The 23,065-nt window shown below is 47.2% G+C and overlaps 1 protein-coding gene across 9 annotated transcripts in view; it reads left to right on the plus strand.

The window, feature by feature from the left end:
• The first annotated feature begins 2,339 nt into the window (after window positions 1–2,339).
• The window catches only part of LOC121594614 (filamin-C), a 42,181-nt gene continuing 21,455 nt past the window's right edge, over window positions 2,340–23,065 (plus strand). For 2 of the 9 annotated variants that reach the window (XM_041918068.1, XM_041918077.1), the window contains exons 1-7: window positions 2,340–2,636; window positions 14,667–15,025; window positions 15,107–15,757; window positions 15,837–16,321; window positions 16,399–16,585; window positions 16,651–18,325; window positions 18,403–18,570. In XM_041918068.1, the coding sequence (XP_041774002.1) occupies window positions 14,795–15,025; window positions 15,107–15,757; window positions 15,837–16,321; window positions 16,399–16,585; window positions 16,651–18,325; window positions 18,403–18,570 (3,397 nt within the window). In that variant the 5' untranslated portion in view covers window positions 2,340–2,636; window positions 14,667–14,794. Of the gene's footprint in view, window positions 2,637–14,666; window positions 15,026–15,106; window positions 15,758–15,836; window positions 16,322–16,398; window positions 16,586–16,650; window positions 18,326–18,402; window positions 18,571–21,180; window positions 21,508–22,274; window positions 22,991–23,065 lie in introns of those variants that run through there. The other 7 variants (XM_041918071.1, XM_041918070.1, XM_041918072.1 and 4 more) reach the window with 7 other exon arrangements.

Here is a 23,065-nt window from a genome sequence, read left to right on the forward strand (position 1 = left end):
TTACGAGCCGAGCTTCTCCGGCAGGCCATGCGAAGGAATGGCCCTCCGCAAGAGTCGCAGAGTCGTAGCGGAGGAGAAAAAAACAGCGGACTTGTGGATAGAGTCTTTGACACTTCCCAGTTCTTCCTGCTGGTTGCTTCTGATCCAAAGGTTGGGAACCCTATGCAGTCGGACGGGGGTGCTTAGATTGGAAATCCAGGGGCTCTGTCCTATTTCGGACGTTGGAATTAAAGGTGTTTACTCCAAGAACTTCTGTGTTTGAATTTCTCATTAATGAAAACATGGCCTTCTTTTATACTAAATTTTACCCTTGCACGATTATCCGATAATCCGCACGGACTGGATTGTTCGGGTTTCCATAAAATTCTTATTGTGACGTGGAAAGATTTGGAAGGATAAAACAATGAGTACTTGGATTAGGATAAGCTAGTTGGTGAATGAAGGAAAGTATATTCGCTTGCTTAAAGGATAAGTAAGTGGTTAGTACAAAAAATAAAGTAAGCAAGTGATTTTTGCCTTTGAAACATTAAATATTATATATTTAAAGTTGGAAGCTAAAAGGACGGCCCCGCGATACATTCGTGAACTCGTAGGGCTTAATAACATGCCCGTCGTGGGTGTGGACCGTTTCTCTGTTGCAAGGACTAACTATCCGGTTGCGTGGTACTAACTAAGCTTCAAAAGCCAGAATAGGCCGGCATTGCCACGTTACGATCGTTACCCCAATAAAAAGAAGAATATTTATACAGTCAGAATTTAATCGCGTTAAACGCGTGTTGGCTAAACGCTCGAAAATTGGCTTAAAAGTTCTTTCGGTATGAAAAACCCGGTGTTTGGAAAAAAAATCATAGCAATTGGCATTGAAATTGAAATTAATATAAAAATAGGATTTATGTTTGGTAAGAAAAAAGGTTCCAGCTAAAACGCATAAATTCAAGAGTTGACATGCTAAGGAAGATTAACCAGGGAGGTCCGAGTGTATGAGAATTAAAAAAAATCTTAAAAGCTCACCGTAAAGGCTTTTTTACAATAACTAAAACAGTAACGTTAAGATCCTTCAACCCTCCAGTAACACTTTTCGATCCACCCCTGAAACAGCAAAAGCTTCCATAAAGCTTCCGCTTCAAGCTCACGCTGCAAGCTTATGCTAATGCATTCGGAAAAGCTTGCACTGAAAGTTTTCAAGACCATTCGTTAAAAAGCATTTTAGTTGGAGCTTGGCTTTTTTCGTTATGATTTATATTTTCCTGTTTTCTGTCTTTTTTTGTTCTTTTTCAATGCCTTTTTTTAATAGAAGGTACCGAAAGAAATATAAAACTTGTTTGCATTTTTAAGGCAAGTTTAAAACTTATGCTACATCACCTTTTTGTCCAATTAAATCAAAGGGTTTAACATAATTCATCACAGTTATGTTTTTAACCGGCTATGTAATCGTACATTTTCAATCTTATCTGTTGAATGAGATAGAACAGTAATGTTCAATGTAAAAAGCGAAATTGATTGACTATTTTTAGTGTATCACAAAAAAGCTTAAAAACAGGGATTAAACCACCATAAAAGGAACCAAGAGCTGAACGTCACCGACCACTGGTCTATAACAAATGGAAATTATCAAAATATTGAACTTGGCACTTGGAAACTTGGAAACAAAGCGTATCCCCTGCATACATGTTTAGACATACACGAAATAGCTACGAATGAATAAGGCATATAACTTATTATTTGTTTTACCAGCTGTGGTGCGATGAACCACCCGAAATATACGAACCGCATTCATCATTTGAAAAAAAAAGGCAAAATGCCCAAATAGAAGTCAATGGTTAGCTCTTAGTACAGCTATTAAATGCTCAGCTCAATATACGCCTGGTTGTTGATTCCAATCTAATTTGGACTGAGTACCTCAAAGTATACTTAGGAAAACGTACTGATAAGAAGATATAAATTTTAATAGCATCGTAATCTTTCATTACAGTTGAACGACAATAACAGAACATGTTTAATTGCCAAAAGATTAACAATCCTTACTAAAGAGTTTGACAACCCTGCTTATCGTGACGGTTCAGCCCTTTCTGCGGTACATAAAGAACGCTCTGGAAATGTCTCTTTTTACCAGTTTAAATTGTACATTTTTTATATTTCTTATATTTTGTATAAAATAACTCCCAATACAGAAAAATATCCTATCAAGCAAACAAAAATCAAAAATGTATCATGCTGTTTTCGCTCTATCTTTCCACCATCCGGCCCATAGTGCAGCACAGACAACCAGAGAGGGCATCTCTCAACGAGCACCGAGACCCGCAACCGCTCAACCATCGCAGCACCGACCGTCACAAAAACTGTCGAGCAGCGCAAGCGTTCGGACGCACGTAACTCCGGTCCCCGGATCAAGCTGAACGGTTTGACGTTCACCACAGTGGAATAATATTGTTGTTTACCATCAAATCAAAACCAGTGTTCGTGTGTGTGTGTGCGTGTGTGTGTGCGTGATTGTTTCTAATCAACAAGGTGCGGTCGTTGCAGGGCGTACACATTTGCCATCAGTTTCATCGTGTGCTGTTAGAAGATTGTTCACTCACAGAGCACAGTAGCGTGTGGCGTCGTCGTGCTGATGTTGCTGCGAAGAATCCGCACAGGTGAGTTGCTGCCGTGCGAGTGCGAGCGAGCAAGCGAGCGAGCGTGTGAGCTGGTGTGAGTGAGCGGGTGCGGAAGAGCGTGCTGCAAAAGGGCGGGAAAAGGGCAGGGGCAAGGCAGGGCGTTAAGTTCAGTTTCCAGGAATGTGCGCGCATAAATCGCATGAATCACATCGCCGAGGCTGAAGTGCATCCGCGCCTACTGATCTCTGTGTGTAACCGTCCGACAGTGTGCGTGTGAAGGTGGTGTGTGACACAAGCAAGCAAGCAGGCAAGCAAAAAAAAAAAAGGGCGGAGGATTAAGATGGCGCACCTTGAAGATATATTGTGCAAACGCGAAACCGTATCCCGTAGGGCGGCGCGGTGTGTGTGTGTGTGTAGCGGAGTTACCGGGCAAGGGAAAGGGAGACTCCCATTCCATCGCTCACGTCGCGCGAACCCTTTCCGTTTCCTTTTGCCTTTTTACACACTTACACCCCAACAGCGGGTGGTCAACGGTTCGGTATCGCTGTGCTATTGTTCAGACGAGATCTTGATTTCAAAAAAAAAGAGTAAAACACCCTTTCGGTCCAGCATCACCACCACCAACACCGCCAGCTCCGGCTGAACACTTCCGCTTTCCGAGAGGCAAGTACCCCAGCATCATCATCATATCGCGTCACCCCGACTAAACAATGCAGTTTCTGCAAAACCACTGTGCGGTGTGTCTTTGTGTACGTTTTGTGAGTGCAGCAGTGCTTGTGCGGTGGGGGGTTGCGGGGGAATATTTTTACAAAATGTGAAATCATCCCAAAAATAGTAACACCGTGCGGGCACACCACACCACACAGCGGCTTATGGTGGTGATCGGGCGAGTTCATGTGCCCGCGCGTGCGCACTGAATGGTGTGAGGTGAATAATAAAATGTGTCACGATTTAAAAAAAAAGAGTGTACATTAGTGTGTAGGTGTGGTTGCTGGTTGTGTTAGGAGGGCAGCATCACCATCAAGTGCGAAAAAACCAACAGTGACGAAAGAAAGAGAACGAAAGTATTTTACAGCGGATTTACAGACAATCCCCGTGCGATAGAAAAACGATGGATTTCAGCGCAACGCCTAGCGACGAACCTTAGCAACGCAAGGGCTTGCTTCGACGATTTGCTGGATGCCATGTGTGCCTTCTTTTTGTGTATGCGGATGTGGAGTGTATGTGTTGGTGTTGTTCCAGTGTCGCGAGCCCGCCGTTCGCCCGCCCATACATGTACCCCTCCCCCTTCCCTCTCGCCATAAATGTGACCTTGCGACAAGATTGAGCAAAAAAAAGCATCTAAGTCACCATTTTGTAACACCCATTGGGACAGTAAATCAGTAACGTAAACTGAAACACCTTTAAAACCCACAAACTCAGGTCTACACACTTGTTCCGGTCGTAACGTTTACGATGATTAGGGGGAGAAGGAGGTTAGCTTTCTAGGTCACAGCGGCAACGATTGTTGCGTGTATTCCGTCTTCTGCTGTAACCGTACAGAACCACTTAACACCACTGTCAACCCAGGCGAGAGTGTCGAGTACTGTACAGGGAGCGTTTACCGAAGTTTATGTAATAAGGCAAACAAATTACGCAACGGTCAAATACCATTCGCCACCGGGACACAGGGGTGGACAAGGGCGCAAGCACAGTGTTGAGAGTGTTGTTTGTTTTGTGTGCGACTGGATTGGATTGCAAGTGTTTTTTCCTTGCCAGATTGTACAGTTTACACATCCCCCCTTGTACGACTAGGGATGCTGGGAAGCTGCTGAAAAACGTAATCGGAATGGAACTGGTTTCAAAAAAAAAAAAAACAGAAAGGAAAGCAATGAAAGTACTTCGGGCAATATTCATATTTTATTGCTCATGTTTCAACATACTCTTATGTGCACGAGAGGATTTGAAACGAACGTGTTGTTCTCCCATATGTTCGCTTGATTCGGCCCAAACATAGCCGAACGGTTCATGGCAAGCGGATGGGCTTTTCTTCACAATTGCCATCGGTAGGGTGTCCTTCTACCTTCGCGCTCCGGTCTCAGACCTTTTCAATGGCCAACGCAAACCCCCCTTAAGCCTCCACCCCTCAACACCACCCCTGTGAGGGATTTGTTTTGGTGGTGCTACTACCCTTATGTGTATAAAGCCAAAGAAAAAGAGCGAGAGCGCGAGGGAGAGTGAGTAGGAGAGACTCACTGTATCAGTGCGCGTGTAGGTGCGACGAGCTTAAAAAAACCAGTCTGCGACGCGTTTCGGCCGCATGGTCCAGCATCGCGCGTCTCGTCTCGGCAAGGAGCGAGGCTTTATTTTGCGTTTCTTGCTCTTTTCTCCTTCGGATTCTGCTACACGCGTTTGCGCATTTTTTTTTTCTTCTCTTTTTTGCTCCACTCACTCTTTGAAGCTTCATTCTTCCAATCAAGCGCAATAGTGGGGCCAACCTGGGGGTGGCGTTGCGGTTGTGTGTTAATTGCGCTGCGAGTTGCCGCCGGACGTTGCGCCAACGAAAGTGACGGACGACGAGACGACGACAGAATGAAGCAACTCGCGAACCGTACCCGGGAAAGGATCTTATCGTGCAACCAGACGGCACAGATACCCTCCGCTCCATTTGATAAACTTTCACGATCGTTCGAAAAATAAAAACAAAAATCGAAAGTAAATCCTTCCTCGCACGCTCCGCTGCGCCAGGCAACGTTCTCGAACGCCTGTTTCTATTATTTTTATAACATTATGACATTCCATCGTGTTCGATCGTACGCAACACCGCTCCAAATAAGGCGCGCGAGGGGAACCTCGACGTGTAGAGCACAAACGCACACGCACACAGAGGGCAAACATACAGGCGAACGAAAAAATCCAAATACACGAACCTTTTCGGGGGGAAGGTGATTTTTGTAGGTTAAGTTCTACGGTGGCTAACACCAGCCGGGGCACGCATCCTACGCATCTGCAGTGCGAACAAAAAAAAAAACGCGATGGCGTCATCGTCGCCAACAGATCCGGGGCGCCTTCTTCTCACCTTCGGCGAGTGGTATGACCGCGTAACCAACGCAGACCAACGCAGACCCGAGGAATGCCCGCGTCCTCCGCGTGTTTCTGTTTTCAATTCCGAGCACTCCAACGCAGCATCACAAACACGGGCTAATGTCCCTGGGGTTGCTGGTGTTGCTGGCGGCCACCGCCAGACGCTTGCCAGAGTGCAAACGATCGAACAACCCAGCTCGAACCAGGCTGGGTGCGTAGGGGTATTGCGATTGCGATTTGCATTTTTACCGTAGGTCGAAATGGGATCGCGATCGAGGGAGTAAGGGTAGCAGTAGCAGCAGCACCGAGTAACGAACGCTCCCGCACATTTCGCGCGTGGTTGCTCGTATTCAGATTCACTTTCGAACGCGAGCTCGGCAAAAGACCGGAACCACCGGAAATAGATGTGGCGAACGTGCGGGGGCGTACTGGTGGTGATGGAGATTTGCCAATAGGAGAGAAAAAAACACACATTATCGATCAATCAACTCCATCCATGTGATGAACGGGGGGACGAGGAAGGCATCAACTGTATACAGGTTTTGGCATACATTAAGCGATTTCTAATCGTTTGCCACATGATCGTAAATAGGCGTGTACGGTTTGATTTCTGAATGGAAACGTTTCGTTTCTAGCTGTTGCCACTTATCAAAAGACTCAAAGTGACGAACCTCAAGTAGCTGAAGATACAATGTGGAGTAGAGTTTTAAACAAAGTATTATCATTTATATACTAAAATTTCGATTTGTACGGTTGTCACCTGTCAAAAGACTTCAACTGTGCCATCATATAAAAGACTTAAAGCGACGAACGTATGAGCCACTGCACACTGTTGCCGCCTATCAAGAGATTCAAAGTGACGAACCTGAACAGCTTCAAGGTGCTCATGCAATGTGGTTTTAAACAATGTATTATGATTTATTTGCAAGTGAGTCGGTTTGTATGGTTGTCTCATGTTAAAAAACTTGAACTGTGCCACCAGTTAGAAGACTTAAATTGATGATCGTCCAAGGCGTGCATGATCAAACGCACGAGGGTGCACACCATTCACCGCAAATGAAAAGACTCAAAGTGACGAACCTCAGAATATTCCTCCTGCTACATGATAGATGGATTTAAAGAAAGTAATTTAATTTTCAATGCAAACGCGTCGATTGGTATGATTTTCACCTGTTACACAATGGAAAGCAACAATCCTCCAACTCATACACATCGGTCCACATCAAAAGACCTAAAGTGACGAACGTTATTTAATTTACTCTTTTTTTGCTGTGGACAATCATTAATCAATTCATATTACCTCCCCATCACCACCCAGTGGGCGTGGTGATAGGGATGAGGAAACGCCTTTTTAATCACACCCCATACATCAAAAGGCTCACACGTGATCACATAAGTGACGAACCTGCTTTCGAATACCGGCCACCTCAACACAGCGCAATAACAATTCATGCAATGTAATTTAACAAATTTGATCCATTACGTGATTAACGCTCCCCCCCCCACCCCCTCCATCAAGTAGTGATCAAGCCATTTCGCTTCCGGTGTGGGGAATGCGCTCCTTCCTCGCGTGCTCCAATTACATTCCTGTTCAACGTACACGTTGAATCACGCCGCGACATTTCTTCTTTCTCATTGTAACGCAGACAGTAGAACAAAAAAAAACAGGGCTCATCACTCAAGATGCGATCGTGCCACTGCTGCTGCCGCCGCCGCCCCGAACTGCACGCAGCTGTGCACGTGCAATCCATTTAATTCTACATACCGTTGAACAAAAAGGTGCATTAGCGAGGGCCAGCTATGTAGCTGCACTTCGAACGGGCCGAACAATGGCGCAGGGCCTTTAATTTCGAGCGAGCTGCTTGATTCGAGCTGCTGGGAACCGACCCTGACACGTTCTCACAGCACTTTGCCCATTTATCGCTGGTTTCAAGGTTTCCGAGGAAGAGCACATTCCCTGCAAGCCCGGCTAAAAACACCTAGGCAGGAGAGGTAGCTGCAGATAAGCAAATGCGAAATGTATGGATGAACTCTATGTTAATGAAGTGTTTAAGTGAGAAGCCACCGCTGAGTTGGTGGTGAGCGCTTATCAACCGAATTAAATCTGACGACAAGATGAAACTTAAGCACGTGCGTGTTTTTTTTAGTACACGCCTTTTGTGTGTACGAGCAGTTTACCTACTGCAAGGGCATTGAAATGTCAAAAAAGGGTAACAACAATAGCCGTTTGATGTGCAAAACATGATGGCATGGAGCGGCACAGAAACGAAAACCATCCACAGCTTGGGAATTAATCGTGCAATTACACAGTGCCTGGATTTATTTTGTCATTTATTCCGCTGGACTGATGATTACCGCTCTCTACGACCGGGAATGACCTAGCAGCAGCAGCAGCAGCATACCGCCGGTAGCACATTCACCGGGTGGCCCACTTTGCAGCTCGATGAATTAGACTCATTAGACAGGGCGGCAAACAAAAACGAAAAAAAAAGAAATTCACCCCCAAAAACCACGCAAAGACTCAAATTGAATTATTTGTTTTTTGTCTTTGCGAGCGGCATCTTCGACGGAGCATCAACGCTGCCTCCCATCGAATCGGAGTGCTAATTTGATAATAACTTCAGCGCACCGTCTCTTGTTTTGGTTTGGCGGTCGTCCCCAAACCCCAAAACAAGCTCTGGTGTAAGGCGCCGTCGTGAAGAATTATTTGCATTTTTTTTTTTTGCGTGAAACATTCAATTAAACCGAGCGACATTGTCGAACTTCCATATTGGGCGCGCAGAAAAAAGGGAACGCAATGATATTAAAAGCCCGGAAAGTCCTTCGCGGACTGTCATATTTCAGCATAAAGGATAAAGGATGTTGTGGATGCGCATTATCATAAAAGGCAAGCGGACTCAAGCAGGAGAAGAGGGTGAAGGTTGCGTTTCGGAATTGTTCGCTCGGTCGGAATTGCCATGTACGATATGCCGTTTCGATCGCTTTGAACCCTAATGATTGTGCGGTTATTATTCAACGGGCTGACCTCTTCACCGACCCTCAACCGTCGTCTCAAGCTTGATGTGTGGCTCGTATTATTTTCTCCTCCTATCATTTGTCCACCTTCCACTCTACCTTCTTCCATTCATTCAACATGACCATCATGTCGATAGCGCGACGGCCGTTTATCTTCGCCAGCCAAGGTTCCCACAGTCAAGGGAGATGATTTTTTTTTATTATTAAATCTCTTCTTCTAGCGCTGCAGCGTTTCCTTAGCTTTTCTTTTTCTACACCCCTACTGGGGCGGACGCAGGCGATTATCATTATGGTAAAATTGTTGCAGGCCGGAGCAGCCGGAGAGACAGTACGGGTGACACAATTTTCATACCGTCCCATTTCCTTCTGCCGGTAGCGACTTTCGCGAACGCCGAGAAAACCGAGCGGCGCACAAAACGCAACACAAAAACTATTAGCTGGAGAGCGTGTCAGAGAGCAACGAACGACCTACTGCTGGATTGGCTGACGCGGTCTTAATTAACCCACCATCGCCATTATGTCAGGTCGGGTGGTAGTGTTGCGGGTGCTCAATCGTTGGCTACCGGGCTACCGAATCAAGATAAGATTCGCACGTTCGTTCGCGACGGACTCTCGTGGTGCGATTTGTGTTTCAATTATTTTCTAGCTCATTGCTTCCTCAACCACCATCTGTGCGCGCGAGCGCTGTACGCACCAATCATAATTGATTGTGGTGATTTTTGACGCAAAGCCCCTACTCGCCCGGTAGCGTCCACAAACCGGACCAACAATTTGGGTCGGCAAAAGGTTTGGTACCGGTTTTTTTTTCGGGAGGGATTGGTATGTAGTGCAAGATTGTAGTTATTACATAATCAAAGATGAGAGAGAAAGAGAGAGAGAGAGACAGTTGAATTGAGAGGCCTTTTAATACGATCATTCGGATCAGCTGGGGCAGAAAAAGGGGGCAACAGCGACACCAATGAAGATCTCTGCCAAAGTCACAGATGAGACATTTTGGGATTGCTTACAAACCCAAGAAGAAGAAGAAGAAAAAGAAGAAAAAACGGCAAACTAATTGGGGTACAATATTTATGCTTCCTGGCACGGCACGGCGCAAATTGCCAAGCACCACCGAACCGTGCACAAACCAAAAGCTCACACCTCGCGACGCTTTAGGCATTCGTATTTCGACGCTTCCCGTTCGTTTTTTTGGCAGCTGCGGGCCAGTGCGTGCCGCTGAAACCTTTCCATTTTTCCAAAACGTTTCAAAACTCCCTACCCGCTCCTCCTCCTCCTCCTCCTCCTCCTCCTCCTCCTCCTCCAACCAGGCTCCTCTTCATAACCTCAAAACCTATCGATGCGTTGCGGGAAAACTAGACATGCGACGACGCCAACGAGTGCAGCCGAAAAAGCAAGTGTCTTGCAAGGCAAGGTGTGAGAAGGAGTGTGTGGTTTAATTCCCCTTCCCAAGCCCCAGTGGTCAGGACGTTTGGAAGTCCAATTGGTTGCATTTCGTGACCGGTTACTGATGATGGACTCCGGAAAAAAAAACATCGACTGGCTGACAAGTGTGCCAGCGTATATTGGGATTCCAGCCATTTACTTTTGTATTTACTACACCTTTGCAACCATTTTATTGTGCCAAACAAACAAAGCAAAACAAAACAAAAAATTGGTGTGTAAAAGGTGAGTTGTGAGGATTTGAAATGGTAGTACCAGCTTTACGATCACCTATCAAGAGGACGACGATCGTTGATTGAAATCACCGTCGATCAGCAACAGCACTTTGATTTAATACAAATGCCATACTCGTGCGGGCTGACCTTCGGCGCCCAGTTGTTTGATTGTTTGTTTGCTTGTTTGGTTGTAGAAAAAAGAAGCAAAATGATAATGTGAACGATTGCCTTCCCTCTATTTGATGCAAAAGGCCATCAAACAAAACACACTGAAAAACACACAGCAACTTATCATCAGCTTATTGGCAGGCAGGCTGTAGAAGGAAACTCTCCTGCAATGCTGTCGCTATAGTGAGCTTTTTGTTTTGAAAAGGCCGTCCCCATGCGTGACCAACCTGTCTCGTAAAGTAATAGATAATGAGGCAGTTTATCGATATCGATGTGTGCTCCATTCGGTTTCCGGCCATCGTGAACCGAAGCCCCCCCTCCAAAAATAGCACGTCATGATTTAATAGCTATCCAATATGGAGCTGCGTAGTGCGAACGATTCCAAAACCGCGACAATGCGTCAACGCACCCGGGGAGGGTTTTATGCTGGTTTGACTCCGGAGTCCACAGCACCGCCCGGGTCACACCTTTCCGAGTGCGTTGTCATTCCACTTCCGCCGTTCGTGTTTGACGATGACGATGTCACCTGGCCTCGCGATGGCGACACGGCACCTTACTGCCATTGCTCATGTGAATGCCGCCACTACCAGCAGATGGCTAGAAGGTGAGCATTTAGTTGAATATTCATTAGAAGAAGCAAAGCGAGCCACAATTAAAGCCGCGCCACCAAGCGACGAACCTTCCGAGCGGGTTTATGAGCTCACCGCCGCGTAAGGAATTTTACTGTTGATTGATCAACAAATCAACAACCAGGGACGATCGCGGGCACAATGACATCGCGCCTGTGTGCTGGCTGTAAGCTCGCGTCATCATGCAGCCATCTTGCGGGTTAAACGGTGTAGCAATGCATTACCAAGAAGGAAAATCCCCAAAGCAATTAAAACATTGTTCAATAATTAAAAATAAATTGTACAATAAGATACTTTTTCTAACAGATTTCCTTTAAAATACACACACTTTTTGTCGCACCCAACAGCGCTACCTGCAGCCGGCGGGTTGTGACGGTAAACAACAGTCGACGACTATTAACGATCGTTGTGTTTGTGACGATCGCGTTCAAAGTATGCACATAGACACACACATACACAGAGTGCCAGCTCGTACTATTACACCTGTAAAGCCAGTGGGTGGGTGTTCAGAGGGTGTGCAACTGATGCTTGCGTGGAATGCGGGGAGAGCTTCCCTCACTTTGAGTGTGCGGCGCGCGCCGGTGTGGTGACCGATTTTGTTTTCGCGCTCTGTCGTGGTGGTATGTTGTGCCCACTGCGTTACGTCATCTTCGCCAGTGGAAATGGTCAGCATTTACACACATGTGCAAATGGGGCAAAAGAAGAGGGTGTAATAAAGAGAGAGAGAGAGAGAGAGAGAGAGAGAGAGAGAGAAAGAGTGAAAGAGAATGAAAATAACAGCATGGCTTCAGTTTCACTTGGGAAACACATGTTTTTAGATAGTTTTACATTCTAAAGAAAAAGAAGGAAAGGAAACAAGCAAACTTCAACCAGACATGAGTCATGTGTGAAAACATTTATTTAAACATGTTTTCAGTTACTAACTTTAGTAAGTAAAAAGCGTAAAAAAGTAGTAAATAATGAAATTGCTCATTCCTAATATTAATTATTCCGATAACGCTTTAAAATTTTCTTTTGCGCTTCTTGTTTCAAGTACAAATAATACAAACAACAAGTGAACATCATTTTAATGAATTACAATTGAAAAACCGCGTATTATTAATTGAAGCCTATATTTTTATTAAAATATTTAATATACAACACAATAAATAATTAAAACGCCATATTCGATAACAACCTAAAAGCAGAGGTTTGATTTTTTGTAAAATGGTAAAAGTGTGATAAAGAAAAGCTATTGAAAAGGAATCAATATCGGTACAATTTGGTGAATTATAAGCGATGTTTTAGAAGAACATGCCATGCTTTTAAAGGTTTTAACGATCAATTTGTAAATAGGAAATAAACACCTTCTTCGATTATAGCACTGAAAACTGTACAAATTGTACACAAATATCAAACAAAAGTTGTTTTTCTAAAGACTGCAGTTTTGAAAGGATCTGGATGTAGTTGGCGGTCGCTATATAGGTTCTACATTCTCTTCTGTAGTGTGGTGTCCTTATGCAGATCGCTGTAGAAAACGTATTGAAAAAGTTCCAAAAATACGCCTCGACATGTCATAGAGGCGTTCATTCCCCTCTATGTTCCTGCCAGATTACTCCGTCGCCGGCCAATGCTGGCAGTCGCTGAAACCCGAACAACCTTTGGCTCTCGTAACCCCTTTCTTTGTATGGGCCGTCTACTAAATTCAGCTGACGATATCTATGAGCCTGGAATGACGATAGCAGAACTGACTTCACTGTTAAGTGTTCGAAATGCGTCCAACAATAACAATATATAAATGTTCTGTTCGTTATTCTGTATGTCTATGGTAAACAGAATTTGACTCGAGAGGGCTTTATAGTCCATCGATTAATAAAAACTAAACTAAACTAAACCAAACTAAACTATACGACTCCTAAGATGGCCGACCAGTTCTGAGATATCCTGTAGATCGAGGTGCTTGTTACTAGGTCTAGAAAGCTTATAAAATCGTCGGAAAATAGGCGAAAGTGATTTTTTGAGCAAATTGTTAAATCGTGAAATAGATGCACCAAGGCTACTTTGTAAAGTTAATATTCACGTACCGAGATCAAGTTCAAAACATAACAGTTTCGTATAAGTTTAGTGTCTTAATAATATTTACACATCAAATTAACCAATATCCGCCATAGCACGCGGTTTCAATTTATACTACTCTAATTTTTACTTCAACCTGTCATCTAATAGTCTCAATGAGGTCCTTCGATTGTATGAGGGACCTATAGTCTACTAACATTAGTTTAGCATTTAAAATATTATTGTAATTTACATCTATCTCTTGTTTATCCGAATGCGGCAGATTTTACGTGTAGCAAAATTATACGAACATTTTTGTTATTTTGGCTAAAAACCGTGAAACTCGAGTTACGCGATATTTGGTGGCCGTTTGCAGTCCCTAATTATACGGTATCTCGGGGATCGGCTGTAGTTAGTATAGTGATGGATGGTACAGAATCTGTCTCGAAAGCCTTTATAGGCCTGCATGTCCGCGTAGGACATTACGCCAGAAGATGATATAGTTGGTATACTTGCTGAAGAACTCTCTAGAAGTAAGAACTCTATGATATTGAGTAACACGTTACCATGTTTATGATGTGACAGTCTATGACAAGTCATCACATGGACTTCAAAAGGGACACGAAAAATATCCGAAGCACAGAACACCCATACACAAAAGATGATTGATGAGCAAACTCGGAAGTGTCACCTTTTTGTGCAATTTTATATTAATAACCACTCGACACGATTCTGCCAAAGCTACGCGAACCGTACATCCTGCGCATTAGCAACAACATAAATCATAATCAACTCCAACACAAACAAAAATCCGATAAAGATATCATGTCGAGCACAATCTGTCTAGCTGCTTGCAAAGTACTTATCATGGGCCAAGCTCCCCAAAAAAAAGCCAAACAAAAGAAGTCCACACCGCGGTATGAATTTATGCTCAATTAACCATGAAAAAAGTCATCATGTTTTACAGCGCAGCTTTGCCAATAAACTATCATTCGCGCGTTTCCTTCGTATACGCATGCGCCTTTTCCGCGCTCTTGCCATGTATGGAGGTCCTTCAGCGACGCATTATTATCGTTATCCGGAACCTAGGTGCAAACTATTTCGTTCCTTCCTCCTCATCATCACCATCGACAGTATCAATCAGCGGCTGCAAATCAACGGCCATCGGCGATCGGTGACAACGTGTGGCACACAGCGGTGGTCGGTGGTACACTACTTCCTTCCTTCGCTTGATGGCGTTATGAATGTTTTCGTTTTGGCGCAGCACCAAACCCCATTCACATCCGTTCCGCGACGCCGAAGATCTTTGGGTACGGTTCACGCGTACAAAACCACCCGCCAACCGTGCCGACCGGCTCACTCGACCAGCTACGCTCGTGAACGATAGAACACGCACTCTACTCTTTGCGCTCTTTATAATTTTAATTTTTTGGAGTAGAATAAAACGTTAAAATAAACTTTACAAAACAAAACAAGTAAAACTTTCTGCCTTTTTATGCAAACAGGTTCGTAAAATGAGCAGCAACAGTTTTTGAGCACCGGAGCACTGCGCGAGCCCTAAACGGCACAACACCGAAAAATCGAAGAGCAGGAAGGAGCAGAACGTCTAAAGCATACCAAGCAAGCGCCCAACATGGAGCTGCCGAAGGGAGCGAAAATCACACACACCGGGCTGCTGCAGCACACGCCCGATGGCAAGACGGAGCTGCAGAAGATCACCCAGGCCGGGCTGGTGGCCCGCTCGCCCGAGGGTACGGCCGCCAAGGGCATGAACATACGCGGAAATGAGGATCTGTGGGTCGAGATTCAGGCCAACACGTTCAAGAACTGGGTGAACGAGCATCTGCGCGAGTCCGGGCTTCAGGTAAGTAAGCTTGCAGCAGTAAGGGGCGGTTTGTGCCATCGCAGTCCCAGGAATAAGACATTCTCCACCTTCTCCCCACAGGTGATTGAGTTCCACGAGGACTTTTGCGACGGCACGCTGCTCTGTGCGCTCGTCGAAGGGCTGCAGAAGCGCCCGCTCAAACCGTCCTGGAACAAGCGGCCCGCCAACCAGCACCACTACCTGGAGAACGTGACCACCGCGCTGAACGCGATCGAGGCGGACGGCGTCAAGCTGGTCAACATCGGCAATGTGGACATCGTGAACGGGAACGTGAAGCTCATCCTGGGCCTGATCTGGTCGCTGATCGTGCGCTACCAGATCGGGCGGAGTAAGTTCCCGCCGCGCAAGCTGATGCTCGCCTGGTTGCAGGCCGCCCTGCCCGACTGCAAGGTGAGCAATCTGACCACGGACTGGAACAGTGGCGTGCTGCTGTCCGCCCTGCTGGACTACTGCGAGCCGGGCCTGTTCCCGCACTGGCGCACGCTCAACCAGAGCGAATCGGTGCGCAACTGCGAGCGGGCCATGAACCTGGCGTACGAGCGGTTCGGCATACCGAAGGTGCTCGAGCCGGAGTATCTCGCTTCGCGCTGGCTGGACGAGCTGTCCGGCATGACGTACCTGTCCTACTTCATGCGCCCGGGCGGACCGGGCTACAACGCGACGATGAAGTGGGTGAACGGACAGATCAAGCGCCCCGTGACCAACTTTACGGTGAGTTGTTGCTGCCCATTGCAATGCCCATATCCTTATTAACTTGTGTGTTCGGCTTCTCTTCAACCTCCTCCATCAGAGTGACTTCAACGATGGAAAAGTGTTCTGCGAAATCATCAAAGATCTTGGCGGCCCGGTGCCCGACCCGCACAAGCTCAGCTCGGACCCGTCCCAGTGGGAGAGCAACCAGCAGAAGGTGATCGACGGTGGCCTCAAGCTGGGCGTTAAGCCCGTCCTGGCCGCGAAGGATATGGCCACGGCCGACGAGGAGCATCTGGGCGTGATGGCGTACACGACCTGGCTGCGGTGGGTCGTCCCACGCCCGCCGCTAGCGAACATGCTGACGGTGCAGCTCGAGAGCACCTCCGGACGGGTCGGCGAGCCGACCGAGTTCCGGGTCGAGGCGCTGTCGCGCGATGTCGACATGTCGCGGGTGCGGGCGTACGTCGGCACGCCCAACACGAACACGCTCCAGCAGGTGCGGCTAGGTGCGCGGGGCGAGGGCACCTTCGTGCCGGACAAGTACGGCATGCACGAGATCGTGCTCGAGATCGATGACAACCAGTAAGGTCAAGCTGCTTGCCAGCGCCAAATTGATCCCTAATTCTTCGTCTCCTTCTTCTTTTTTTCCGCCATTCCAGACTCGGTGGACACTTCTTCCGGGTACTCCCAAGGCTTGTACACGTGGCCCCGCCCGGTATGGCGCCGTGCGCCCTCGGAAGCCTTGTGGAAGTGCTGGTCAACGCAACCGGTGCGCCGAAAACCGAGGACATCCTAGTGACCGCCTACAGTCCTTCCGGGCGACCGCTCAAGTGTCCGTTGAAGAAGGTAAATGTTCGTTGCACGCTGCTTTTGAGCTACACTGACCACGGACAAAATTTTCAACATTCCAGATCGAGGAAGGACACAGTGCCATTTTCAAGCCGGACGAAGCCGGCGTGTGGGAAATTGCCATAACGTACCAGGGCCGCCACATCCAGGGCGGCCCGTTCACCTGCGCCGTGTTCGACCCGAGCGGCGTGTCCGTGCACGGGCTGGACGGCGCGATGCCGCTGCGCGCGCACTCGTTCGAGGTGGACGCGCGCGGTGTCGGGGTGGCCGGCGAGCTGCACGTCGACATCGTGCACGAGAAGCGCTCGCTGGTCTGTTCGGTCGAGCGGCTGCAGGAGAACAAGTACCAGGTCACGTTTATGCCGCGCTCGAACGGCAAGCACCGCGTGTACGTGTACTTCAACGGGTACGACGTCAAGGGGTCGCCCTTTATCATGAAGGTCGGCTCGAAGGGGCGGTCGGGCAAGACGCGAACCAGCCCGCACCAGCACGACGGCAAGCTGCGCTCGGAAAGCCCCTCGTACCATTTCAATGCGTCCTCGCTGACGCGCAAGGCAGACACGCAGAGTGGATCGCTGAGGCGCGAGATCTACTCGCCACCGACGGTGCAAAAGTCGGGCTCACGGTCGCCGCAGGACTACGAGCCGGGCGGGTACATCAAAAGCACCAGCAAGGAGACGTACACGAGCCGCGTAATGTCCCCGGCCCGGCACAGTCCCTCGCCGAAGCTGCTGTTCCCGGCGACCGAGACGGATTATTCCGGCGGCTTTCGGCGCAGTACGGAGCTGCTGTCTCAGCGGCGTGATTCGGACGAGCTGAAGACGAGCCCGGTACGGTTGGGTGGTGGTGGTGGCGGCGGCGTCGACGAAGCCGCCAGCTCGTACGTGAAGACGATCCGCACGGAAAACCACACCACCAAGACGATCCGTACCGTGCTCGACGGGGAGAGCAGCCCGATCGCCCACATCCGCGCCAGCCCCGGGCTGAAAAGCCCGCAAACGGTCGTGTCGGCGACGCTGCTGGATACACGCACGGCCAGCCCGAAACCGCTGATCACGACCACCAGCACCAGCACGTCCAGCACCCGGTACATACCGTCGCCGGTGACGGAGCAGCGCGTCGCCAGCCCGATTGCGATGCACGAAAAGTCCAACGGCACGTACAAGGTGACGGAGCGTAACTCGACCTACAAGTCGACGGTAACGCGTGACGTCGTGCGGGACAGCCCGACGCTCGAGCGGGTCGTCCGCAGTCCGCTGACCACGGCCGCCGGCGCCAGCGTGGTGGACTACTCCTCCAACATTAAGGTGAACGGGGCGAACGGGCAACCGTCGCGCCGGGACAGCTACGACGTGATCAACAAAACGAAGCATCTGTTCTCGCAGAACTCGCTGGAATCGCTGGCCAATCTTACCGAGCGGCAGCTCAACACGGACCTCACGTACGACCGCTCGACGCTGGACAATCAGACGGAGAAGAACACACACTTTAACAAGTTTTCGCTCGGCACGGAGACGCAGCCGAGACGTCCGGTGATCGAGGACGAGGGACTGTACCGTGCCGGCGGCTATTTGAAGAACTATCGGACGGAGTCGAACGAATCGCGGTACGAGTCGAAGTACAGCTCCCAGCTGAAGGGTGGATTCGAACCGATCGGGCGGGATGTTAGCGGTGCGCGGGCTATCCGCGTGCAGGACATACCGGACGGTGTGCTGGGTCGGCCGGTAGAGTTTGAGAGTAAGTAGCAGATTTCGTTCTATTCTGCAAAAAGAGTCGCATTAACCGCCTCTCCATTTTGGTTCACTCGACTGCAGTCGATGGTTCACAGGCCGGTTCGGGAAATCTGGAAATCCTTGTCAACGGGGGTCGCGTCACGTCGGCAGTGCGGGCGCTCGGCAATCAGCGCTTCATCGCCAGCTTCACGCCGCACGAGTCCGGCACCCACACGGTGCAGATCACCTTCAACGAGGAAACCGTTCCCGGTAAGTTCCACACATTGTTTTTGTGAGGAAGTTTCTTGAATTTTTACAGCATTTACGGTGGGTTTTGATGCAAGGGAATCGTTCCCATTCTAACATCGCTTCTGTTCTGTTGTATGTTGCCCCGAAGGACTGATCCTGTCGCGAATGTACACATTCTCGAGCAAAGGCAACCAGGCTCCTCTTCCTCCCACTCCATACAGCCACTGGCAGAGGACGCGTGGCGGATAATGTTTGGTGTCTAATGGCACATGCTTAGGTTGTATCGTCGCTTTGTGGGAATTATTTTTTGCGTGCTGAGGGGATACAGGTTCTTATATCGATGCGTATTTAAATAAAGCTTCTACAAGGTGTCCTTATGAATGCCGCAATAGGCTCCTGTTACACTGATTTGATGGATGGAATGGAATATTATTCAAATATCGGAAGACACATTAAAGGACGAACACCCCAAAAGCCAACCAAAAAATACATGGAAAGAAATGGATCATTTTGGATATTTTTAAAACTTGAGTCAACGATTTTAAATTCAATAAAACTGAATTAAAAAGGCCATTCGAGGCACCTTTTCACACTTCCTTGCCTCGTAAATAGGGGCTTTTGTCGTTTCATTTCCTCATCATCTAAGACACACGTGAATAAATGATCCGATCCATGTGTGGTTCGACCCAGTTCCCCCCTCACTTTGACTTTCAAGGGTCGATGAGCTAATAGGGGCCACCTTTTTTCACGTTCCAAGTGAGTGGTGGCATGTGAAAAGCCTATCCATCTAACCAACGACCAGCAACGTGTCGAACATTGTGTTTTGGTTTAAAAATCGAAATTAAAAATACAATTAAACGTACCGTTGTCACCGATAATTCATTCCATCCATCAAACAGAGCTGATTGGAAGAACACAAAAAGCCAACATAAAAATCGTTACACCCTCAAACTGTCACGGATACGTGTTGTTTATTCGAAATGCTTAACAACCAACACGTTTTTCAGGAAGTGACTGTTTCGGGAAAATGTTGTTCTGTAACACCTTTAGGTATTGCTGTGTTTTGTCCATCGGCGCATGACGAATTTATGCAGCACCGCAAATGGATCTTAATGGCATTCCTTTCGATTTATTCGATCACTCGCGTTCGCCATTCATGCGTTCTCGCTGAACATGAATGTGTGACGGTGGTTGAAATTGAGAGGAAAACAAGAGTTCATGCGCGAGTTCATGCAATGTGTGGTGGTGGTTGAGCTATTTCTGGTTGCGTATTGCCTATACTATAGTGTATAGCCGACCAATCGTGGTGTTCATTTCGCTGCATTCATTTTATGAAGATCGGGGTTCGTTGCTTGATAAGTTGCTGGCGTTTGAATCATGGATATTCCTGCAGTAATTGATTTCGTTACGATTTGTCTCAAATGTATTATTGAACCATTTTAACGTAGTTTTAAATCATTTGTTCCTTCCATAGAATCGCTTCCGTGCGACAAAATTACTATCTTATCAAATTCAATCCATTATCAATTCATTAATGAGATTTTATAATGATGAAGATCATGTTTTGTAGCGATGGGATTACTGATTTTCATAAGTAGTTATTTTGAATTGATTTTAATTTTTAAATTAATTTGATTTGAATTAAAATTAAGCAACTGATTTCAAGTAACTTGATGAAATAAATATTTTCGATTAATTAGTCACAGGCAAGTGGTCGATATAATTATATTATTGGATGAAATTGCTAAAAATACTAGCGGTTCATAAATTCTGCTAAGAAACCAACTTGAAAAAAGTAATCACCAGTACCTATTTTCTAGCGACTACTTCAAAGTAAATGGTTTTCATGTTGGAATGAAATAAAATGACAAAAATCACTAGTTACCAGTAAGAAGCTCTTAGTAACTAAATAAAAGAGACTGGTTGTCGGATTGGCATACAATAAAATAATAAAATTACAATAGTAAAATAATTATAACTGAATACAAGTAGCTCGAGGGTGAGATTGAAGAAAATTAAAGTAACCAATAAGAATGTGTAACTAGTTACAAGTACCAATCGAAAAGTAACTGATTGTCAAAAGGAAGTTTTGAAACTGTAAAAATGCAAAAGTAAACAGCAAAACAGCTAATTATTCTGATTGAATTTAACGAGCTTCCCGTGTTCTAGAAAAGTATCTTGATACTTTTTCCAGCTACTAGTTAGTTAGAGTATTTGCATTCCCACTAGTGTTGGTAGAGTTTTATCACTTAAAGTAATGAAACTTGGCGGAAAAACCTGCACCAGCAGTTCACATTCCCCCACACAACGGGCACTTTTTGCGGCGGCATTCCTTAAGCTTCACCCTCTGGCTACCTGCGCCAGGGGTGCGACCGATAGGCCGCGGCCAGGCTAAAGCCCACGGATGTGAGAGACCAAACGCACCTTTCCTAAAGCCCATACCAACGTTGTTGTACATCGAGAGATAGTCTTTGTACGTGTGTATGTGTGTAGGGCGCATAACACAGAGAGAGAGAGAGACAGTGAGAGCGCCACGGAGAGAAAAAGCCCACGCACGTAGCGCTGCCACCAAAGGGGGGGAGGAAAAAAGGCAATTTTGGTGAGCTCTAGCGCAGCCCGATCTCGACCGATCGCGCAAGTCTTCTTTCGAACGTTAACCGCGAAGGGTGCGTGCGATCGTCGTCGTCGTCGTCGTTCATCTGCGCGTTTCTTGCTATCCAGCAGCAAGGGTGTGAGAGGGGCACTGGGAAGAAGCTTTAAAGTGCAAAAGAGAAAAGGCCTTCTACACCACACCATCACGGCGCGAAACATGTGCTAGAGTGAGCAAACGTGTGCGTAGTTCTGTTCGGCTAAGAAAAAGATCTTGTTCCCGTGTGTGTGTGTGTGTGTGCGCGCGCAAGACGCAGAGGGAAAACGAAAGGTGACGGAGAGGGCAAGAGGAAGAAATTCATCTCTCAGGTGTGTTTGTGTATACATGTGTGCCCCTGCGTTCGTGTGTATTCGTTCGCTGCCGTACTCAACACTGCCGCACCTCGAAGTGTGTGCGTGATCGTTCGTCCAGGGCATTAGAAAAGTTTCCCGACAAGGGGGTGGAATTAGGGAACGATAGAAAAAAAAACAAACGAAACAAAAGCATATTCTTGCGTTCGGAAAACGAAAACGAAAAAGAAAAGCGGATTGGCAAATATTTGCAGCACCTCGTCCCGGTGTTTTGCCTTTACCTTCGTCCGCTACGGCCAAGGCGGCTGGATATGTGTGTGGCGCATAGTTGTGAAAAAGTTTGCATGTGGGAATACGGTCCGCTGCCCTGCTGCCAACACCTAGATACGGGCGAAAACGGTGGCTCCATCTCGCGACTGTAAACCGTGAAGGAACGTCTTGTTTTTCGTTGCTACTAATTACAATCAGTGGAAAAGTAGTGTGAAAAGTATGCAAAAATGGAAGCAAAATCAAGCATTTACGGTACCGTGGGCAGCATCCGCGAGTGAAACTGATCGAATCCGACAATCGACCCTCTCTCGATCTCGCTGGGAAGCCATCTTGTGATGAGAGTGTGTGTTCTACACAAGAGACCGCGCGCGCAGCAAGATGACGTGACAAAGTTGTAGCTGTTTTTTTCTTTCCTTTCTTTCGTCTTCGGGTTCCTGTTCTGTTGTGTCGTTGTTGTGTTGTGACGGGTCTCTATTTCCCGTTGTTTTTGTTTTCTCCCCCCCCCCCCCCCCCGTCACCATCTTCTCGTTCCTTTTTCCATTCTCAATCGTCGGAAAAACATGCGTTCTATCATCAGTCTCTGTCCCCCTTGTCTTTGTTTTGTTGTGAAGCTTTCTCTAAAAAACCCCTCGCTAGCTTTCTTCCTCGCTCTTTCCCCAACTGATCGCGCATAATTTTAAGGGTTCTGCTTTGACGGTGGCATTAATTTTAATAAGGCAACGACGCACCGCGTTGTGCTGTGCGTGTGGAATGTAACCAAATCAGCATCAAACGAAGATAACGCAAAGATCTAAATTCCGAGGCTTCCTTCCTCCGTTCCCTACACACACACACACACGCACCGCGGTTGCTGGTTGCTTGGCTGGCTTGGTGGTGGTGGTGGTAGTAGTTTGTTTGCTTGTTAGTGCGCGATACAGAGTGGAAAGATCGACGAAGAAGGGGGCATCAAGCATGGAGGGTTGTTTTCCGCCTGCCCTGTCCTGCGTTATCTCTGCGTTGTCGCTCACTGTTTCTACGTTGCACTTCCACCACCCAATTCAGCAGTCGGTTTATGCTGAGTTTTATGTTGTACATCGTTGGTTTTGTTCCGCAAAATCCATATTCACATCGATCGTCAGCAACAGCAGCAGCAGCATTTGTAGCTGCTTCAACGCAACAACAGCGCAGCAAAGGCTTCCGGCGGTGGCGTGACCAGCGGGCAACGTTTAGCGATAGGAAAATTAAAAGAAGCGTAAGTTTCCTTCCGTTTTTTTTGCAGGCCCTTCTAAAAAAAGCAGTTTTTTTCTTTTTTCAATATAAACCACAA

Source organism: Anopheles merus, chromosome 2L, assembly GCF_017562075.2.
Source record: "Anopheles merus strain MAF chromosome 2L, AmerM5.1, whole genome shotgun sequence".
Classification (NCBI taxonomy): domain Eukaryota; kingdom Metazoa; phylum Arthropoda; class Insecta; order Diptera; family Culicidae; genus Anopheles; species Anopheles merus.